Raw genomic sequence first — 23,096 nt, 5'->3', positions numbered from 1 at the left:
GGGGCGGGCGGCGGTGGCCATTTTCTGCCGCCCGCAGCCCCCGGCCGCGCTCCCCGATCGTGGCCAACGGGGCCGGGCCCTGCGCCGGGGGCGCTGCCGGTTGGGGGGGCGGCGGCGGGGCCCCGCCGCTTTGTTCCGCCGAGACCGGCGGGTTCCCGCTTATTATTATTTTTTTTTCCCTTTTTTTCTCTCTTTTTCCCCTTCTCCGGGGAGCTCCGGGTGCCTGCGCGATCAACGTGCGCGGCTGCGTGCTGCGGCTGAGCGCTATTGTGAGGGGAAGAGCCCGGGCAGGGCAGGGCCAGCGGCGGCCTGGGGCTGCGGGGGGCGCCGGGGGGGCTGCAGGGACACCGGGGGAGGGGAGGAACGGCGGGGGGCTGCAGGGACACGGGGGGGAGTGAAGGGGGGTGGGGGGCTGCAATTAAAACCCGGGGGAAAAACGATGTGGGGGGCTCTGTGCAATTAAAAAAGCAAGGAGGGAAAATGCTGGGGGGGGGAGGGGGGCTCTGCAATCTGCAATTAAAACCCAACGGGGTAAATGCTGTGGGGGCTTCTGCGCTATTAAAACCCCGGGGGAGATGCCCTCAGAGCCAGCCCCCATCCCCTGGGCGTACCGCAGAAATGCTGCGGGGCCGGGCTGCGCCTTGCTCCAGCCCCCAGCCCCCGGCACCAGCCCCGCCGCTCCGGCTGTCAGCCGCGGGCTCCCACCTCCGGGCCCTGCAGGAGGACGGGGCCGGGCGCTGCGACCCCCGGCTGGGGCTGGGAACAAAGCCGTCCCCGGGAAGGGGATGGGAAGGGGAGCAGCGCTGCTTGGTCTCCAATGGACCATCAGTGGTAACCCAGCACGGGGAGGCGAGCGGCTTTGTGAGCTGGGGTAGGAGGCTCAGGTATTACAGCGGTGGGCTTCTCGAGCTGAACGGGGCTTTCCTTGACTAGTTTCTAGTTGCTCCTGGCCAAGAAGCCCATTTATTGCTTATGGGGTCCGTTTAGCATTTTCCTTTTTCTCCACCGGACTTTTCTCTTAGAGGCTCCTCTGGAATACTTTAAATGTTGAGTCATCACCTCTTGATTTGAATTAAGCAGTCTGTAGTAAACGGTCTGCTCCTCAAACCTCTGGAGGATTCAATGACTTCATGCTTACTTTACATTAAAGTTGGACAACGTAACAATCCTCCTTGCCATAGATGGAGACACAGCTATTGTATTTAATTACACGTTCTTCTGAGGGCGGGTGTGTTGCAAAACTTCCAACAGTGCGCATACCGTAGCATGAAAGATGACAAACGCAGTTTGCGAAATCTTCCTTGCTTTTGAAGCTAACCTCTAGGTTACCTGGTGGAAGAGGTTACCATGTGCTAATGGGACATTCTCCAGCAGAAAAGATCTAGTGTGTGAATAAGCAAGATCTTTAATGACCTGAGCAGAAGGTGTCTGGCTCGACCTTGTTGCTGTCAGGGTGGTTACAGATAAAACTGCCAAGTCTGGGAGTCCTGGATGTGACGGTGTTATTAAGGAAGGATGCAGTGGCCTCTTCCTGATAGGTGCAGATTGGTAAAATGAGTGTGCAGGAGCCCTTGTCAGCAGCTTTTCATTCACCTTCAAATTACCTGTGAAGCTGCTGGAAGATCTAACTTTGGTAGTCCTTGTGCCTCAAGGTAAACCTGAGAGCTAGAGATGTTTGGAACATGGCAATGTTAGTGTTCACAACTGCCAACAGAAGCAGGCTGTGAAAGTACAAAGCCTTATGTCTTCAGGAGGAATACGAGCAAGGCTTAGCTAGCTGGAAGGCTTGTGGAACCCCCAGGTGTCAATGAATTCTCATCTGTAGCTGGAAGTTGGCTTTTACAAAGTAAATGTTCTATATCTCACGTGCTGTAGATTTCTGTGGTTAGCTCTGTGCTGAACACTCCAATACTCACCATTCAGTGGGATTTGTGCTGACTGGCTAGCTTATGTTAAAATTGCTCCTCTTCTTTATTTAAGCACAGAAGATAAGTGTGTATCTTTCTTCTTTATGGCTCCCACTTTTATTGCTATGTACGCCAGCTAGGTTCAGTTTATACTGCTTTTTCTGCAGTGGGCCTGGGGGTTGTACATGGAAGACGACTTTCAGTGTATGCAGCAGTTTGATTGTTCAGAAGGCCCGTGTGTGCAGGGGCTCTCAGGTGCATGGCAGCTTCTTCATACCATGGAAGACCTCCATAGCACATGGTCATCTGAGGGGAGATGCAGGTGTTGGTGACATTTAATTGAGGGCATAGCTCCATTCCTCAGTAAGAACCTGGTGTGTAACCTGCTTCTTGCTTTTCTCCTTTCCAATTTGCAGGGTAACTGGTAGCGGACACCTTCACTTCCCACAATGGCACAGAGATCTGGACAGGAAGATCCGGAGAGATACCTCTTTGTGGACAGGGCTGTAATTTACAACCCTGCCACCCAGGCTGATTGGACTGCTAAAAAGTTGGTGTGGATTCCTTCGGAGCGCCACGGTTTTGAGGCAGCCAGCATCAAGGAGGAAAAGGGGGATGAAGTGTTGGTTGAACTGGCAGAGAACGGAAAGAAAGCACTAGTGAATAAAGATGATATTCAGAAGATGAATCCCCCCAAGTTCTCTAAAGTGGAAGACATGGCAGAATTAACCTGTTTAAATGAAGCCTCTGTATTGCATAATTTAAAGGATCGGTATTACTCTGGGCTCATCTATGTAAGTACTAATTACTAGATTCATTACGGTTGCTAATTCAGCTAAAGCTTATCTGATTCCCATTCCTTTACTTATTTGAAATGGAGGAAGTGGGTCTTGGCTCTGATTTTGATAACGTAAATACTTTGTGTCCTTTGCATTTAGATTAGCCCAGGGTCTTTTTCTGTGCTGTGTACAGGTCAGGAACTCTGTTGTCATAAAACAAATAATAAAAAATTCTCCTATGGAAATAATTCTGCAAGCATCTTTCAAAAATAGAATGCTAAATGGCAGCTCTGGGTGCTTAGCTCATGCCACTCGTTAGAGTGCTTGCCTCAGACATGCTTAACTGATACAGTGAATAGTATCAAATGGCTCGTTTGAACTGAGGGCAGATTACAAAACCTAACTTTGCTGAATTACTGCTGTTTAATTGCTCATATGAATAAGCATGTATCTTGTTTTAACTTGCTGTGCATTAAAAATGCTAATAAGAGGCTATGCTATTACTTAAAAGTTGAAGATGGAAAGTGCTAGGAATGCAAAATGTCTCTTTGGAATCTAATATCAACTCAGTGGGCCAGGAAAGAATGTGTTCAAGTGCTTAAAATAAACCAATAAGATAAAGCTTTCTTTTTCAGTGGTTTTGAAGCGCGCGTTGGAACATCTGGTTTATTGCTATCGTTCTATCGAGTCAGAAATCACAAAGCCATTGATGCTGCTTTTGACCCCGTTCCTTCCTCGAACAATGTTGAATGAGTGTCTGTGGCATACAGTTAAGAGTAGCTCCTTGTCTCTTGGCAAACCACTTGCATAGTGACTTGTTGAGTCAGAGTATTACTGAGAGCTTCAAGTAGACTATCTTAAAAGAAGCTGCAACATCTGCTTAAATACTTGGCTCATCTTAATAAACACTTGTTCTAAAGCTTAAATCCGTCTTATTTAGTTCCTCTAGGTAGTTGGCTTGTTTCCCCTTCCACCTAGGTACTAGTCGGGTATGTCTGTTGCTTGACCCTTGGTAATATTTGGACGTAATAAAAAATCATACGTGACTTCAAAATATTCTTCAGACCTGTGCTTTTGTGTTAGTTTCCTACCTGGGCTTTTGTTTTTTACTATTTCAAGGTTTTCCACCGAGAACCTTACAGCGCAGCTCAGCAAAAAATACTTCTGGAAACCTCCCTGCAAGCTTATAAGTAAACTAAATGGCTAATTAGTGAGGACTGGATTGAAAATTAAAAGTAAACAAGTTGATAGGTCAAGTCGTGAGCGTACGTGTGAATCATAGCGGCAGCTGCGAAATGCTGGTTACGATACTTGTATCAGTGTAATGAGAGTTAGAAGTTGCAGACCTTAAATGCCAAAGCAAGCTTTAATCTAAGGACTCCATGCAGGAGGCGTAGCCACAGATGTTTCTGGAGGAGGTGCTGAGAACCGGTCGCTCTTCTGTATACAGGTGTTACACTGCTGGGACGCTTTGGACCATTGATGAGTTAAAGCACTCTCTGTCTTGGTGGGAGGCTGGCTTGTTTATGTGGAGTTTCAGTGATACCACACAGGTGGCTCACCACTCTTTCCCCAAACTCTGCTTCCCAAAAAGGGAAGTTTTCACGCTCTAAGTGCTGAGGCAGGCTCTAAAACTTGGTCCCTTGGCACCGAGCGGCTGCTGTCATGTAGGAGGATTACTGCAGCAGTATGTTACTCATGACCTCCCCGCCCCCAGGCTGGAAGAAGTTGGTTGGGATCAAGAAGCTAATGGATTTGTTGGCCTTAACTGGAAGTCTGAGTTCCAGCAGTGTTGCTGGAGGATGCTGCTATTACCAAGAATGGTTATGGCTTGTTTGAAGTTCAAACCCCGCTTACTTTGGGGGTGCGTGTATGGGGGAAATCAGTTGCGAGCACTGTTAGATTAGAAGCTGAATATTGGCAAAGATCAATAGGCCAGAGAGAAATCTCATCGGCAGTTGGAGCTCATGGGAGGTTTAGCACGGTTCTGGTTCTTCTCTCGGTTCTTCTCTCCATCGGAGATCCCTGAACTCCTTCAGCCTTGAACTCTTGCTGCTGCTGCCTGTGTAACCTCGTGGTGTACGCTTGGTACGGAGAGCCAGAGCTAACGGGGCTGGTGAATTACGGCCAGCTGTCCGCGGCAAGGGGCAGCTGAAGGCATGTTTGTGTTTCCAGGGAACAGTAATAACCAAATGAAATCTTTCATTTTGGTGCTGATCTTGACCAGTTGAGATACAGAAACCACACAGGATTCACCATCTCCTAGTTCTTAACAGGTTCTTAGTAGGTAGCTCACAATGTTGCCTTTGTAGGAAGTAGAAGGTGTCAACTGAAGTAGACACACGTTTCCTTTCAGTCCCTAGAAAGGAAACAGGAGCTGGGGAATTTGGCCAGCTGTCTAGTCACCTGTCTGCAATCCACCTCGTCAAGATGAGATTGCTGGAGGACCAGGAGGACTGACTAAAGCTAGCTCATGCCAGTCGACATGACCTGACCGGTGGTGCTCATCACATCAACAAGAGTTTCATGTGACATTTGGTGAGGAGTTCCTAGCGCTGCTGATATCTGCCACGTGCCATGACCATGGACTCCAAGCTGTGTTAGTAGTGTGCTGGGGGAGATGAATACAAATGGAGAATGGGAAGACCAGTGGCTTGGCAAAGGTTGTACACGCTTGGTTCTTTCTTTTTCTCATCTCATGACAGCACAGAGGATGAAAGGTAGTCAGTACAGGAGCTGCTGGGAAGAAAGGCTGGAATATCAACCCTGGTGATCCCAGTTCTGCTTAGGAGATGAAATAATGTCATTTCTTGTTCCATTTTTACCATCACCTACTCCGTTTCTTGCTGTAAGGTTTATTTTCAGCATAGCTGAAGAGTCTTAAAACATCTTCCCTAGAGAAGGTGTACTATTTTGACAAATGATTCTGAAGCATACTATCTATCATCACCCCGAGGAGGGCGCAGATCTGTCCTTACGGCCTCTTGTGCTTGGACGTCTTCCTTCTCAACCCGCTGATGACGAAGCACAATCCTGCCCAGTCTCCCAGATGATCTGTGCTCATGTTTAAGAGGTCTGGTCGTTGTGAGGTGCGAGTATTGGTTCTATGGAGGTACAGCCCTCTGCCACACATCTTCATTCCGGCTGCATTTGGTGGCGGTTTCCACTCCGGTTATTGATGTAATAACCAGAGTGGAAGCTGCCACCAAATGAATTTTTCCAGATTTTGCGCTAGGGATATCAGCATTTCTTACGGTAAGGATGTGTCACTTGAACCGCTGATATTCTTCAGTGTGTAATTAGTAATATTATTCAGAGCAGTCAGGATCTGGAGGTATTAGTTGTAAGGGTGTCCAGGAGGACTACCGGAAGGCTGGGGCTTATTCTGAATGTTTGGCATTAGTGTGGCTTTGCTCAGGCTAGGCTTGTGGTCGTTTTTCAGTATCCTTGTGCCTGATGAGCTTGAGGTCTAGATGCAGTTCTGGGGGTGTTGCTGTAAGAAAGGCGTGTCAGGAGTTCTGGTTCACTGACTCAAGCTACAGACCTTGGTGACCATCTTTATTTTTACAAGACCTGCGTCTAAGATGTCCCCGTGAAGGCTTCTAGGTATCAGCCCTAGATGGTAGTTTGCGGTGAAGCTGCATCAGGTAGACAGGATCTCTAAATCAGACCGCAAAATGGAGGCATCCCCTGGATTTTGAGGGGGATGAATGCTGTGACGTTCTCCAGACCGCTTGCTCTAACGCTCTGTGGTAAGCTGTGAGGTTGCTTGCCTCGTCACCGCATCGCGAGGTTCTGGGTTCCTTGTGAGCCAGCTTCCGAACTCCGAGCCCAACGCTGTGCACGAACACAGGAGGTGGGTGCTGGGCTGTGGGCTGTCCCTGTGGTGCTGTGCTGTCACCTGGCTGTTTTGGGGCCGGGGGGTGAAGTCTGGCTGAAGCAGTGGCTCTGGGGGCTGTAGCTGTTGTCTCTAGCTGAATCCCCGGGGAGAAGGGAAGCTTTAGAAATGGGCCTCTTGTTTTGGTGGGAAGGGATGGGGCTGGCAGGGGAGGTCACCAAGAAGGGAGGTTTTTGTCGGAAAGCGAAGTGCTGGGGCAGAGATGCTGGCTGCACTTTGCGGTACGGAGGGGCAGAAACTTTGCTGCTTTGGTGGAGAGCTACAAATGAGGTCTGAAGGCTGCAAAGGAGCCTCTGGTGTAGGAGGAAGCACTTTCTTCATCTTGCTTTCTCTGAGCACTTTGTGATCAGCGCCAGCAGCCTATTCAGAAAGGTTATACATAGACCTGTCAGCTATGTTCAAAATTAGGTTTCTGTGTGAAGTTTACTACCCAGTTTGACTCATAGGGCTGATCTGAAGGAAAGAACTGAGGGAATATATTGTTTTTACTGTTTTCTTCTCTTCCAAGTGCAGAGAGAAAGAACTTGGCTTGATGGCTACTTACTGAGCGATTGAATCATTTGCTTTCACCTCAGAGCATTTTTTTTTTTTTTCTAAACCCTGAATGGAATTGCGTTTCAAAGGATGCTACGCTGCTCCTAGGACGCTGAGCAGAGGTCAGGAGTGGTCCTGGTCACTAAATAATGTCTCGGTGCTTTGTTAGGCAGCGTTCTGGATATAACTTCTTAGTATCTTGAATTAAGTCACTTCAGCATTTCAGTTGGTCGAAATGCATCTGGCTGCCGAGATCAGGGACGTAAACACCTTACTTCTGCTGAATGGAAGGTGAGTTGTTCTCAGTGCTGCAGACATGGGCAGTGATTGCAAAGAGAGCTAATGACTTACCACTTCTAAAATGGGGGAGGAGGTAGGTGAAACTAAAGCTCTGCTTTTGCGTCAGTACTTCCATTTTGATGGAAAATGGAAGGCTCTTCCTTGCCTTTTTAAGAGTGTTTTAAGTGTTCGTGTGTTGGTACATACTGCGTGAATGGCAAAAGAGCCTCGTGCCCGTCTCGTGAACCAGCATTTTGTTAAAGCAAAATGGGTTTCTAAATAGTCCTGCAAACACTAATAGCATGGATCCTGCAGATCCTGCGTGGGCTTGGCACAGCTTCCTGCTTTTCCAGGAGAGTAGAAAGCTGAGGGTGATGTCTGAGCACACGACTGTATTTTAGTGGTCTTGATGGATAAATGCAGTCTAGTATCTGAAAAGCTCCTGGAAAGGTGGCTAATCGTCTACTCAGGGGCTCTAAAAGTTCCAGAGTTTGATTTTTGCGGTCTGATTGAAGGAAGATAAGACAGGACCAAAAGTATCTTGCTTGTACAGTCAGAGGCTCCTGTCCCTGCACCCACTAAGGTGGGATGAAGGCATTGCTCACTTAATCACGGAGTCTAATGAACTCTGACGGTCAGTATCTTTTAGGCTTTATAAAAATCTATTTCAAAACACGTTGCTCCCTGTGTTCCATCCTAGTCCCAGCTCTTCTGGACGAGGAGGTCACTGCCCACTCTGGGGCTTTGGGATGCCCCCTAAGTCACTGGAATAACTGCTGAACAGCTTCCTGACCTTGTTCAGTCAAAAGGATTAAAGTTAACTTAATAGAAGTCTTCTAACACTTGACTCCTCTTTAACCCGTGTCAGCATCTGTTTCACCTCTTGCACTGGTGTGTCTGGGGGATGTTCCCTGGGTGCTGGCAGTCAGGGAGTCCGTGACCGAGATGCAAAGAGCCCACAGCTAGCCCTGGGAAGGCTCAGCCGGGGACGTGTGGCCGAGGACACCCGTGCTGTAGGTGAGGTCGAGTTAGATGAGTGGTTTTGCTGCCATTTGAAGAACAGAAGGCTGGGGAAGCGGTGTTGAGGAAAGGGTTAGATTCAACTCTGAAATCTTCCACGCTTGAACTATGGATTTTTACCACCCACCCCTCAGTTTTATTTTAGCAAAGACTCTTCCAAAAGGGTTGGAAACTGTTTGTGTGACTCTGAGAGCCTGTAGAACTCTACAGGGAGAGCAGTAATTAGCAGCATGTGCCCACTGGTTTCTTTTCCTACCAGCAAAGAAAATGTGCTTGCTGCTGTGCAGTTGCAAATACTTCAGCAGATATTTTTGATAATTACGACTATTATTTCTGTAATTGGTCTGTAGCCCTCTGCTACTTCATTTTTTTTTTTTTTTTTTGCTGTTCTTTCAATTTTATTGAGGCAGAAGGGGGGAGGAGTGAGAATTACGCTGCAGCCCCCAGTTCCAGGACCTGCTGTGGGTGGAAGGTCTCATAAAGCTGCGCTTGGGGAGCAGTCTGTAACTGGTTGCTTCTCTTAAGCTCCTGTTCCTGTGAGGCTGGAACATAACCTTGAACAATCTGTGTTATTATATAAGCTTCTAATTGCTTTAATTTTTGTGCTGGTTCAGCTGGGAGTGCTTCACGTTACCGAATATTGCAGACTGGTAGCAACAGAGCCTGTGAGAATCTGGGTTTGTAACTGGCCTCTCCTCAACACAGACCAGTTGCTGGCTCTGGTACTGCATATAATGCAGGAGAAACACCAGGCTTCAAACTGTAAGTGCTACTTAGACTTCAGAACTTGTTCCCAAAGTCAGAATTAACCTAATAATGTGATCAGGTTGAAAAAGTTCAGCGTAGCTTTCCCTTTGCTAGAAAAATCTAAGGGATTTCTAGGAGATAGGTTAATATCCCTTCTTGCCCCCGGGCAAGAAGAGATACAAAGAAGCGCATGTTCTTGTCAGATATTCTCTGCTTCTATTAAAAATGGTGGCTTAGCAGCTCAAAAAGGTGCAATAATTTGGTTCCTGGACTCTTGTTCAAGCACCCAGCTGAAGGAACACGCGGTGTTGACACCCCCTCAGGCCACACGACTGCATCAGCACTCCCAGGCAGCCCGTGCCAGCCTTCTGCAGGCAGTCGGGCTCCAGCAGGCTGTACAGAAGCCTTGTGAGGGGATATTAATACCCCTCTGGCCCGGGTGCAGCCCAGGATCATGTTTGCCCTTGTAGTGGCTGCTGTGGCTGAAGCGGCCGCGCTGTCTCACACAGCGTCAGCCGCGGGGAGGGGGAGCTGACTGAGCAGTATAGCCCTGCTGATTTAAACTGTTCTGTCTTTGAACAGATAACCCGGAGCCTGTGAATGTGACAGCACAGTACTGGTGAATGCCCTGTCTGCAGGGCTAGCTGTAGAGAACACCTGTAGAGAAGTCCCCTCTGCAGTCTGGGCTGCGTTTTTGCTTTAATGGCTCACGTATGGGTTGTGCTCCTTCCCTTTCTCATCACCCCAAAGCACAGGACTTGCACTTCAGCTGCCCTCACTAGCAGCCCGTGGCTGCTGTCCCCCACCGAGCCCCAGCCTTTGTCGCAGCTGAGGCTCCCACTGCCCTACAGCATCCCCTCGCCCTTGTTGGTCCGATGACCCCACTCGTTGGGTGCCCACAGGGCTCACTTAGCTTTGCCACAGGGGCCTGTTTGTCCGGAGATGGCTAGGGTCGTTCTGGGTTCCAGGTTGCAGACGGTGCTGGGGAGCACAGGCTTGGGGTGGTGACGGTGGTGTGGGACTGGGACAACCTGTGGGGAGGAACACAGTGTATGGCTGGGCTGCTGCTGTGCACGGCAGAGAAGGTGTTCTTCCCCAGGCTACAGCCTTTGGCTTTCCTCCCCGTGAGGCTGAAGAGCTGCCTCCCCTTCTGTGCAGCTTGAATTCAGGCTGGGGAGCTGTATCATTGGGGTAGGTGAGAAAACCATGCCGAGTTCGGGGGCTTTAGTAGGGCTTGGAGTGTGACAGGCACCTCCATAACCTTAGCAGGTGTAACTAGGCAGGAGTGGTGTTATGGCAATGCAACTTGCCAGGCTGGAGAACGGCCTGTACAGCCATGTGCATGGGGTGCAGTTCTTCTTTTCTAGGTAAGAAACCAGAGGTTGATAGGTCCGTGCTGCAGTTAACTGACTGAAGGAGATGCCTAGATGCTTATTTCAGCTTGATGGTATATGTAGCTGTAGAGTGAGTCTGGCATTTCCTATATCTGAAGACCTGCGGGTAAATGTTGAGTCTGGATACTCTCAGGTGGATTGATCGTTACAAAGGCAAAAAAAAATGACCTGTGTCTTGCTGATGCACTCTGAAATGACTCTTCAAAGAGGCTTTTTGATGTTGCAGCAGAAGCTGCCAACCTAACGGTTGCAATAGCGTACTCCTTGGTGCAAGACCTGTGGTCCCCACGCGTGCATCTCCTTCAGGGGCTGCTTGCTGCGAGCAATACGCTGTCCTTCGCAAACAGGCCTCTGCAGGGAAGCTGAGCTCCGCAGTCTGGGATAGCTTACTGAGATCTCAATTACTAAATGATATACTACTGGATAAAAGCTTGTAAGCATCTGGAAATATTCAAATGCCACAATTAGTGTCCTGAAGGAGAGTTTGTATAACAAAGCTCTGTCAGAGCGCTGCTTTACTATTTGTCTCTGGAGCCTTGCCTGGAGCGCACGCATTCCAACGTGCCGAGCTGCTGCTGGTTGTGTTGTCTGCATCCCGTCCCTCTGCAAAGCAGAACAGTCTTTCAGACTGTTAGCTTGTTTGCAGCTGACTGCCTGATCTTGAGCTGAAGAAGGATCTGTCCTTTAACTCCTCAATATACATACCTACCCTGGCTGCTGAAATCAGACTTCAGGAGGTTCTTTGTCCAGCCTGGCTGCTTTCTGTAGCTCTTCAACGCTTGATTCTCACTACAACCAGGCTCCTGGCAGCCCAGGCAGAGTTCAGGGCAGGGAGGAGGCTCAGGGCATTGCTGCCCCACCTGTGCGCCAGAGCTTTGGGCACCTGTAAGCAGCTGCCTGGTGGAATTCAGTAAGCAGGGTGTTTTTTCTGTGGCTGGTCTCTGAGAACCTTCTCAAGGTGTTTTAAACAATCTCAACTTTCTCATGCCTTCAGCTTGCATGCAGAAAGCCCATACCTCCTCTTTTCATGTTCTCAGACCTCCTGTCTCACAACAATGCCCTGTGAAACTTGCAGTTCCAAAATAGCTGTATAAAATACTCGGTGCCATTGATCTCCCTCCCAGTTAAATTTGACTCAATAAAAGCAACACCCTCCCTTCCCCCACTGTGCTTACATTGCCTAGCAAACCAAGAATGCTGTGTTGTCTTCTGGAACAGATGACAGGAAATTTGGGACCCTTGTGGGAGATCTTGGTTCCATCTTTCCTTGAATGAATGAAGGCTTTAGAGTATAGTGATGTTTTGACAAAAGTGTGACTCTAAATTCTGCAGGGAAAGGGCTGGAGAGCAAACAGAGTGACAAATCTGCAGGAAATCAGGATGCTGGAGTTAAAGGTGCTGCATATGAAAGAGCTCTGTCATGGTAAAGCCTTCAGTGGTCAGTGGTAAAAGCCTGTCCTCTGGACCTCAAATAAACGAACCTCAGAACTGATGAAACTCTCAAATTGTTCATTTGCTTATTGTGATCGCTCCAGGTTCACTGATCCATCCAGTTACTGCACTGGGAGATAGTCTAGAAAGGCTTCTGGGTTAGATACTGTTGGCAGAGCTCTGAAGAGCTGTTGAGCTTGCTTTTATAAGACGCATTCTCTATGCACCTGAACAGTGCTAATGCTCCCTGCCATGGAGAAACAGAAGAAGCTGAAGCAAGCTGGGGAGAGGAGTCTTCAGATGGGTTCCTGCCCTAGCGCTTCATACTTTTTCAAGCACTTTAAAAATTTTTGGTTTTTATTTACAAGGTCACTTTGTTCACATCTGGGGCAGGGCAGCGATACTGGAAAACTTCCTTATGAATATAAAAGGACCAAAGCAACTAATCATGCTTCAGATGACTGCGGAGAGAGCAGAGGTGTGGCTCTGGAGGTCCCGATAACGCAGCGAGCGCGGGTCATGCAGCTCAACCAGCGGTTTCTGGCCAAGAGCCGGCAGCCTCGGTAGGATGTAGCCCACCAAGGTGAACCGCCAGCCTGCAAAGCTGCGCAGGGCAAAAGCAGAGCGGGGCTCAGACCTGCTGCCGGGTGAAAGGGTCTGGAGTCCTCTTGGAGGAGGGAGGGCCCCTGGCTTATGTGAGCTCGTGCTGCTGTGGTGGCCAGAGGATGTACTGGGACAGAAGTGGAAGCTGTCTTTGGCTGGATGAATTCTGTTGCTCGTGACCAGGCCTCATCTGTAGGCAGCAGGAAGCAAGCCTTGGTCATCAGGAGAGGCCGTAGGGGAGAAATAGAGCATAGCTGCTGCACGGTGAGCTGGAGCTGGTGATCGCAGGGTGGCTTGATGAATGTGTGCCTCTTCTAGCTATCCTTATCTGAAGACTAGAGTGAAAAACAGATTTGTGATTTTTTTTTTGATGTCTTCCCGTCACTGGTGCTACTTGTGGTTGAATGCAGGTGACCTCACCGGGGCTGAGCAGGGAGGCTGGCTGCCTGGGAACAGGCTCCGTATCGAGCAACTCCCGAGTCAGTTGTACCAGGCTATCGAAACAGCCGTCCTGCCCTCCTTCGCCCTATGGCATCACCAGTAGCCACGAATGAGGCAGGCAGGAAGCTCGTTCCATTACTAACAGAGTCATTTTTGACACTTGCTCTCAATGAGGATAAATTGCCAGCTCCGTGAATTACTGCAAGAGCCCCAGAGCTGGCAGGAGGTGGTAGGATTGTGTGCTTGGGGGGAGGCCAGGGAGGAGCTGCCCTCCCCAGCAGGCCCACGCTTACCTTGAGTTAATGACTGATAAGTTGTTCTTTGTGCTTGGGTCAGTTGACCTGATAACATCTGTTCCCTTTCTCTTGAGAAATAAATGTTATTACCAAAGATGTTTGGCTGGGTGAGGTGCTGCAGTGCTTATCAGCCCGCAGATCTGACCAAAGCAGAGAGATTCCTTTCCAGTACGGGCATTTGACGTAAGATCAAATTCTTTTTCTTTATTGATAGCTCCTGACTCAACTCAGATCACTTCTGTCTCTATTTCCAGGGTCCCTTTATGTGCAGAAAGAACAGGTTCCTTTTCCAGATAAAATCATATGCATACGCTATAAAAAGAAATACGGAATTTCATACAAAATCATACAAATGTACCAGAAAGCAAGATTCCCAAATCAACAAGGGTAGGAAGAACTTGGCGGTACTGCTCAGTGCTGTGCAGCTCCCAGCAGCTGGTAACGCCGCCTGGCTGCCTCTGTTCCTCCCTCCTCTGAGACCGCAAGGCAGCGGAGTCTTTGTGGCTCCCAGAAAGATGCTTGCTGCTTCTGCCAAAAGAAAGCTGGTCTCTTGCTAACGTTCCTCCGATAGTAAAGATGTGAATGGGATTAATGGCTAAAGTAACACTGCCAAAACTTGCTCAATTTTCCTTTTGTTTAAAAGAAAAAAAAATCACTTAATGGATTCAAAGAGGTGGGAGCCACTCGAGTGCTTTGGGCGCCTTGTTTCAGGGCGACACCATGAACTATCTTGTGGTATGCTGCGAGGCTGTCTTGCTGTGCTCTTACCTTTGACGCTTAGGAAAGCCCACGCAGCTGGACCAGGCTCAGCTGTAACCCCTCGTTGACCAAATGAGGGGTTTGTTGTATGCTTTTCTTCCATCCCTATAAACATAATAAATACCAGCAGCTTTATGTGATGTGTGTGTACATATCGTGCACACGGTAACTTCTGTGGAGCAGAGGTTGCACCGTTCTCCAGTTACCTTTGACACTTCATTCTCACGGTGTGGTGCTTCGTGTATCGCTTGCAACGTGCTGAATTTTACAAAGGTTGATTTTTTGTGTAAACAGAAATCCCTCAATAAGAGTACATTACTCTTTGAATTCAAAACCTATTTAATTTCTTGACGATAGAGCAGTCCTGATAGTGTTGCAGTTGGTACTGAACAGAAAGCAGGTTATGAAACACTGCCCGCGGTGCCAGCCGCCAGGCTGGCCGTCACCTGGGACAGGGAAGTGGAAGGGGTGATGTCTCCAGGAGGAGGTTGGACTTGAGAGAGAGCAGAAACGAGATGCAATAATAATAGGAAAAACATAGGATAGCAGAAATAATAGGCTTTATTGTTACCTAAGTTATTTACTAGAATAATTACTTCTCAGTGCAAATAACTGAGGTTTGCTACTTGCAGAAGGCCTCTGTTCTCTGCTCTTATCAACCACCGGTAGTCCCGGCTGAAATTTTCTATGAAGAGTGTAGTCTTCCTGCCTTTTGAAGTCTGGTCTTCCACACGTTATATTTCAATGTAATGTTTATTTCTTTAACATCGTGAAAAATCTTAAGGTATTTAGTAGTTGATTTCCCCCCCCATACAATGTGATACAGGAAATGTCTGGCCCCTGTTGTAAGCTCCTTATCTTTGTTAAATTTAACAATTCATACAAGAAGATTATTGGATAAATCAAGATTGATTCCTCCAAATATGAAAACTGAATAGGCATTTTACTGAAAGAGTTGAACATCAAAAGATGTCCGTGCTCATGTAACTTTGCAGGTGGACGGGAGACTTCAGTATCAGTAGGAAAGAGATCATATGCTCTACTGCGTATTTATTCACATTTATTATCTTTAAATTACTCTATGCAGATAAAGAGCCTTTTAGGGACCTAGAAACCAATCATTTGAATATAGCATGTGTTACAGTTGGTTAACAAAATGGACCTTAGTTTTGATGTAAGGTAAATATTATAACCTGTGGAAAAATGTCTTTATGGTTTTATTTCAGTTCTGTGTTTACTAACAGAACCCCCTTTTTCTTTTTTTTTTCCAAGACCTATTCAGGGCTGTTCTGCGTAGTTATAAATCCTTACAAGAACCTTCCGATTTATTCAGAAAACATCATCGAGATGTACAGGGGGAAGAAGCGCCATGAAATGCCACCGCACATCTATGCGATCTCAGAATCTGCCTACAGATGCATGCTGCAAGGTAAGGCTGGTAGCCGTTAATTAGTTGATTGCTCTGAACTCGTACCTAAAACCCACGAGCTTTGTTTTCCAGCTGTGTAGTAGCATCTAACACAATCAGAATTCCTTCTAGTGTTCAGAGGAAAAAAAAAAATGCTTTCTATCTAGAACCTTAACCTCTCAGAACAGGAATAACTTGGAGCCCGGCCCCCTTGGCGTGCTTGTCTGGCTTCCTGAGGCCCAGAAGCAAAGTGATGCTAATGGGAAGCGCACTGTGCCAGCTGGGGGCACTGGAAGTTGTAAGAGAAATTCTTTCTCCTACAAGGAAAAGAGATAAGATTGATGTCAAGACTTGTTAGTGCGCTGTCTTTGAAGTTTGGATGAAGTAAGAAGAAAAAGCGACTGGAAAAGGGAAAGTAAAGTCTAACAGCTTGTTTCTATACTCCTGTAAAAATGTTGACGTTTTGGCCCCTGACAGAACTAATCTGCAGTGACAGTGAAATGGTGTGTTTGGAGTTCAAAGAGAGGTCAGTCAAATGCCTAATCCTGAAGACTCTCTTCCTGCAGGCGGTATGGGTTTCATCCGTAGCAGAACAGTGTGACGTTACGATGGGCACGCGCTTTGGGTGGAAACTGAGAATTCTGACACGTACGTGAACGTGTTGAAGCAAAAGCACGCTGGTCTTGTGCAGTTGCTCTTCTGATACCGTGTATGGTGGAAACAGCTGACACTGTCCCGTATCGGTTCATCGTTTGTTCTGGGGATGGCTGTGCTCGGGATACCTTCCTGAGCTGAAAACATCTGCATGTAGAATCTAGAAAAACGTGTAATGAAGAGGCAGGCCTGAAAAAATCTCCTGTGTTGTGCTGTAGGCCTGATACAGGCATCCTGGGAATGGGTTAAAAGCTATTTTGTTCAGACAAACTAAGAAAACTGCTTCTGCTACCAGGTTAACAAACCATTCATATGTAACAGTTCTTAGACAGATATTTCCTGTCTTTAAATAAATCGTATTAAGTCTGCGTTTTAGTTGTGCCCCTGTTTGTAGGGCTGCTTAATGATAAACTGTCAGTTGTTTTGCCGGGTGCTGAGCACTTCTTCATCCTAGAAACAACTCTGCCATCACCACTGAGAGGGGAGATAAGGGGGCACGGGCAAGCAACAGAAGAGCAGCAAGTTGGGGTGGCCTGTACTCGTCATGCTTCTTAACAAAGGTTTTGGGCTGGGTTTTACATCGTGCTGTGGGAGAAAAATGATGGCCTCTTGGCCAGAACAGCCTGACGGCTCAGATCAGAGGATCCCTGAAAGTACACGCTTGTGACAGAACAGAACAAACTTACAGATCATCTTGATGAGTTTATCCACAGAAGCCTCAAAGTTCAGCAGTTTGTGGATGAGGGCTTCCCAAACCAAAGGCACAGTGTCCTTTGAAATCAGCTTACGCTGTACTAGATCAGATCTGTTCCAAGAATGGGCAATGTCAGTAGTTATCAAACTTCAGATGCTCTTTGTTCACGGACCATGCTAGGACTGACTTATATCTCTGGAGATCTTGCCATGTGTACAAGTTTTACTGGTTTTGGAAGGTGAAGCAGAACTCTTTTTGCATGCATTGGGTTACAGCCTTGTTTTCTTTCCAGCCTGCTATATAGGATTTTATATTTTGTATCGTCTCTATTCACACCTTTCTGCTCTTGCTTTCTTTTTGATGTTGGTAGTGTGAATTGTTTTCAGTGGAACAAATGAGAATGTAGATTGGAATAAAAATAGCTGGGAGCAGTGCAACAGAAGCGATTTAGTACAGAATAATTTCAAGGCTAACTAAATCTGTGTGTCCAGCGTCCTTCACCTGTTTGGAGCTGTTCCCTGTTTATTTTAGAAAGCGATTGAGATCAGCCAGGGAACTTTCCGTTGATGGCTTGCCTTCACAATTGCTTTGCTAAGGATAAGTAAAAGCTCTGGAATAGACGTTAGCAGTTCTACACCTGGCAAATATTGTACTTAGCAAACTGTTCTTGCCTGATGGGGTTAGTTTGGAAGAAGAGACCTCCAGAGGAGGGGAAAAAGAATGCTTCTGACTCTTTCTAACGGACTTGCTGAAACTGTTTCCAGGGATGGCTTTCCTTTGGAGGAAGGTGGGGCGCAGAGTTCTTCCGGACATGTTTGCCTGAAGTATGAGGCACATTGCTCATGATATTGGTGATTTCCCTGGCCTCATGTATTCTTGTGAAGCAGTGATGGGTGATGATGAGACCGCCTGGTGAATACTTAAAGTGGGATAAGTGGGAAGAGAGGTGTGCCGCTACCATGCTCACTATTGGTCCTTCGTTGCTTGCAGAGACTCTCAAGCTGATGCAGAGGAACAAAGCAGCACTTGAGGGAACAGAATTCAAGTCTTCAGATAATAGAAAAATTACACTCGCAATTATAACAGCGGAGGTTATTTGGAGCATCAAATAATACTTGTCTTAACAGTAGGAGATTATTACAATATTCAGTTTAATTTCTGTTTATCAGTTGCAGCACAAGCTAAAGTACTGAATGTGCCTGTAATTTGGTAGGGAGAGCTGGATTTTCCCTGCCAGCCAAGGGTTTAACACAATACAGCGTCCTTCATCTTCCAACTTGTCCTTATCTTTTGCTAGACTCTCCTAAATGAGTGAAACAGAAAAAATTGTGTAGGAAACTTTTGGCTAGTAGAAATAAGCGTCTAACCAAGAACTAGCTGTTTTAATTGCAGTGCTTCAGATTAAGTCATCAGCAGTCTCTGCTAACAAAGCTTTATTTGAAGGATAATCTTTGATAAAGATGCTTTTTCTGGGAAGTTACTAACGTGGTTATAAAACTTTTTCGACAGTTCACATCCATGTTCGTGCACATAATGGCTTTGGGAGATGGGATGGAGGGAGAGCGGGTTGGGTTCTTATTCCAGTTAGATTGCAAATCATTATTTTGCTATTATAGCATATTTTAGTTTCTTTTGATCCGGGTGACTACTGCGTTTCCAGAATTTGACTTCTAGAACTTAATTATTAGGATTCAGAACTGAGACTGAAACCATAGGAATGCAGTTTCTGTAGATGATATGACCATGCCCTTACAGAAAGACCTTAACCATTAATTTAGTTGCTGGCTGCGTTTTCCTGGCCTGCTCAGTGGTATTTTGTTCAGTATAATCATGTTTACTTTCCTTGTCATCATAACTACTAATTTTGTAGGTGTTTGAGATGTGTTTACACAGATTACCAGGATACCTGGACCTGAGCTCTGTGACTAAACAACCTGACTTGTTAAAAGGCAGTTTCTCCGTGCTGGTAGTCAAGGGCAGAAAGTAAACTTACTCATGCTGGGGCGGTTAAGGCTTTCATGCCTTTAATTCAGAGCCCAGATGATTAGGGGCGAATTTCAAGTTTCTGCTAATCTGAACCTTTGTATGTTTAAGACAATTTTAGGGCTTACCCTGGAGCAGAAAGCTTTACTTTGTTTATGAAAACAAAAAGGCTGTTGGTCAGCAGAAAGAGAACTGATGCATCTGAATACTTACTCATCTTAAATGGTGCTGGGAATGCTGCATTTTGTTAAACTAGTGATAAAAGCGCGTCTGAAAGGGCTGTATGGGAGCACTGCTGGCTGCCAGTCATCAAACTGCTGCTCTGTTCTTGTCCCCTGCAAGAATTTCCTGTCGAGGACCTTCAGCACTGCAGGCATCCCAGGTCAGCTCTCATCTTGCCCTTCAGTGGGGAGGAGAATGGGCTGGAATCTGTTCTGGTATTTGTTCAGCAGGGAGGACAAAGGGTGGGGAGGGGAAAGAGCCAGAGGAACAGAATGCATTGAGGAAGCCCGGTTTCTCATTTCTGAGAGCCAAGAGGGTTCAGTGGGGAGATGCATTGCATTAGTGTAAGCTGTCACAAGAAGGAATGGGGTAGAAAATCATTTTGAATGGCTGTGTTGCAGATGGGCAGCTCAGTGGTGGTGCAGACATGATGCGCAGAGGATTTGAGACGAGCTTTGCAAAGAAAAGCAAACCTCCAGCGACTGCTTCGTCTCCTAAGCATTGACTGCTCTGCAGCGAGCCTTGCAGTAAGGATCGAGTGTGAACAGTCTGTTAGTGCCAAGCAGGACTTGAGGTGCATTCTGATTATGACAGTCAGGATTTCCCTGCTGGAAAGGGCTCATTACCTGCTGTCCTGACCTCAGAAGGTCACATGCAATGTAGCTTTACATACTGGGTTTCCCCTTTCTTTCCCCTAGTAATTATTTTTCAAAGTAGTGTGGTAGTAGGCTAAGTGTTGCTTCACAGGTGGTTTGGTGGATTTCTCCTGCGCTTTCTCTTCATTTTCCTAATGTTATGTTGGAGCAGTGAGTGCACATAACCCAGGGGCTTCTCGGCACACGGGAATTGTTTAGCCCTAGACAGAAATCCTGTGCATTTATGCATAGGGTTGGAGTAGGCACGTTTCACAAAAGAATCCCAGACAGCTTTTCAAAGCTGCTGGACGGTTGACATGGTCATAAGGAACTGGTGTCCTAATCCCTGTGACAACATTGACCTTAATTCTGTTTGGTAATACAATTTGCAAGACTTGCTGATGTTCTTCTGTACTGCTGAAAATGTCAGGCGATGAGAAGCAAACATTTTGGCGGGGACTTGGATTTTCACTAAAAATCTGATGTGGTGTGGCTGAGCCTTCCCTTAGGACTGGCTTTTTCTAACTGACAGTGGAGGCCTGACCCTATCATGTGAAAGCAGCACTAACGTAAGGGGTAAAAGCACTAGAGAAAACTTGGCTTTCTCTTCTCCCCCTGTACTTCTAGAGGAAGCATGGCGTTGTTTTATTAGGCCTTCTTCTTCATGGGCTCTTAAAAATGCTTCGGAGGAAATACTAAGGGAAACTTGTTTGCTTTCTGTTGCCAAAGGCCAGCTTGCCTACTGATACCACTCTTGTATAATTATACTAGGTCTCTCCTTTTTATCCTGTTTCCCCGAGGACGTCTTGATGAGCACTAAATTACCGCTGATATTTTAGGACTGCCTTTAATCCTGTTCCAGGGAAGGTTTATCGGAAACGGCGTAATACATGAAGTGAACGCTCGGGGTTGGACAAGCTGGCGCTGCCTGCAGGTGCAGTGCTCCTCTCTGTAACACACCAGGTCGACGTATGTTTTTAATTAATCTTGACTGAAGTCCTTCCTTTGGGGAACTGTTTTTCTTTTTTTCTTTTTTATGGAAGAAAATAAAGTAAACTAAACTAAAGGGTGGCCACCCTCTTCTGTAAAGGACTACCAAGTATTCAAGTGGCAGGGGAAAAGATCGCTATGAGACTAAAGAGCCTGGGAGCCATGACTCACATACTCGTGTGAAGAGCACATAAAACCTGTTGTATGTGCAATTAATATTCTTGGTATTTTCATAACAAATATTCTGACGTAGCAAAAGCTTCCCCAAAGCTTTTTAACTAGCCGCAAGGTGCGGGGTGGCAGTCTCAGCAGAGCCAGCTGCTCGGTAAGCGCAGTGTGAAGGATTTGTAGGTCTCTTCATTGTTCCGTGTAGGTCTCTTCGTTGTTCCGCTGATTCGTGTCTTTTGTCTGATCAGGCTGGCACGGAGTACGAATGCTTAGGTGACAATAACAAGAAAATGAGGACTGCTGTGTGTGCCAATAGGGATGTGCTACACAACGGTCTTAATGGCTGGAAGGAGGGAAGGGGAATCTGAAAGGAAGAAATCAAGTAGAATAACTGAAATCCATCATGCTGAAACAGTCCTCCGCCTCATTATTTCTGAAGTTGAAGCAAAATGAGAAATGCTTGTCAGCTGGACCCGCTGAGCAGTACTTCATCTTTCTCCCCACTCTTCTGTTCCTCGGTGCCTGTCTATGTCAGTGACTCGGGGGTTATTCTGATAGCTTCATGCCTTGTTAGACCATCTCCGAATGATATCAACAGCAATTATTTATTGAACAAACTCAGCTGAGCTTAGTTTCTAGGATGAGGCTGTATCACCACAGTCTTGTTTTTTGTCAGAGTTGTTACTGCTTGAGAAGCTCGCAGTAGGGCAGTACTTGGGGCAGCGGTTCTTAACCTTCGTCTTTGTGTCAGAATGCGTGTGGAGCCCTGCTCTAATTGGTGTTCAACTTCAGGGTTACAGACGTAATTAGGCATAATGGTGTTTACAATAAACTACTCTTTTCTTAACCCTTGGTTCCTTAGAAGTATTACTTGGAGTGGTTAACTTAATTTGTGTGCGTGCAACTTCAAGAAGTAACTTTTGCATACTTAAAAATGAGACAGGAGTGACAACGGTTATGTGAGTGTTCTTAGTTTCTTCTGTTCTTAGTTTCTTCAGTGCCTGGCGGCTTCCCCCGCCCTGGAGGTTGCAGCAGGGTAGCCAGTTCCACGGTCCTCTTAGTCCATCACCCGACCAGAGGATGGTAACTTGGCAATGTACTGTGCAAGCTGACCTCATAACTGATTTGTGACTCCGCTAGCCTACAGACAGGAATTCAAGACCGAGTGCGTTCAACTTATAAAATCATTCATGAGATGAATCATTTTGTGCCTGTTACTCACCGAGTACCTTCTGTTAGAACCCTATTCCACAGTTCTACTTCAGTTTAAACTCTACTTCTTTCTAGGTAGTTGTGAAATAAAATCCTTTCTGCTTGTCTGTTTGGTTTTATCCTTGAGATGCTGTACTTACTCCTTGTGCAGAAATCATCAGTGCATTCTGATCTCGCACGCTGCGGTGTAACAGCGCTGCTAGGCGCTGTGTGGCTTTGCACGGTTTTGGTCACTCAGGTCTGCATTCCCCTGGAGTGTTGAACTAAGAGTTCAGCTCTGCTGTTACTGCTACCGATATCAACTGCAGGAGCTCCTTTTTCCTCCACCCTCCTACTACTTAATTTCTTTGCTGTGTTCTGGTGAGGAAACAAGTCAGAGCAAATGGAGAGGAGCGGTGAGGGGCTGGTGGGTGTGCTGCTCTTTGTTGTCAGTACTCCAAGGCTCACATCACCAACATGGTTATCAACGTGAATCTCAGTGCAAGCTTCTGGTGCTTTCCTAGCTTCCTAACCAGGAGCAATGCTATCATCCAGCATCCTCTTGCTTGTCTGCCCTTGCTGCTTTCAGGTATTTGGCTGTTTAGGTACTCCTGGCAGCCTTGGTGCGTTTTCCTCCGTGGCTCAGCGTTGCAGGGTGGCGCGGCTCAGAGTTGCAGGGTGGCGAGCATCTCTCTAGGCTGCGGTTTCACAGAGCAAGCAAGGTGTTTTGCATGTGAATGGAAGGCATCTCATGGCTTCCCAAATACTGGGGGCATTCTTTTTATTCCAGGGCTTTTTTTTGGGGGGGTGGTGGTAAGGCCATCAGCTGATGTGTAGAAGGAAAATTCGGAAGAGAAAGTAAAGCAAAGTGACCCTAGCTCTTTGTCTCTGCTAGTAAAGAGCTTGGGGAAGTTCTCAGGGAAGATTTTCTGTTTTTTGTTTTAGGAAGATGATGTCAGAGTCATCCTGAAGTTGCAGGGTTAGCAAACAGAAAAGTGATGGCAGTGCAGTGCAGGAACCAGGTTCTCCATGTTGGAGATGGCCTCGCTGACCTGTGGCGGCA

At 46.9% G+C, this 23,096-nt stretch overlaps 1 protein-coding gene across 6 annotated transcripts in view; it reads left to right on the top strand.

Annotated features, from left to right (window-relative positions):
• MYH10 (myosin heavy chain 10) overlaps window positions 1-23,096 on the top strand; it is a 102,450-nt gene that overhangs the window by 450 nt on the left and 78,904 nt on the right. For 4 of the 6 annotated variants that reach the window (XM_035342584.1, XM_035342587.1, XM_035342585.1 and 1 more), the window contains exons 1-2: window positions 2,357-2,701; window positions 15,361-15,517. In XM_035342584.1, the coding sequence (XP_035198475.1) occupies window positions 2,357-2,701; window positions 15,361-15,517 (502 nt within the window). Of the gene's footprint in view, window positions 1-1,612; window positions 1,618-2,320; window positions 2,702-15,360; window positions 15,518-23,096 lie in introns of those variants that run through there. The other 2 variants (XM_035342583.1, XM_035342588.1) reach the window with 1 other exon arrangement.

This window comes from Oxyura jamaicensis, chromosome 18, assembly GCF_011077185.1.
Source record: "Oxyura jamaicensis isolate SHBP4307 breed ruddy duck chromosome 18, BPBGC_Ojam_1.0, whole genome shotgun sequence".
Classification (NCBI taxonomy): domain Eukaryota; kingdom Metazoa; phylum Chordata; class Aves; order Anseriformes; family Anatidae; genus Oxyura; species Oxyura jamaicensis.
Note: the sequence above shows the minus strand (reverse complement) of the source record. Positions and strands in the feature narration are given on the sequence as shown.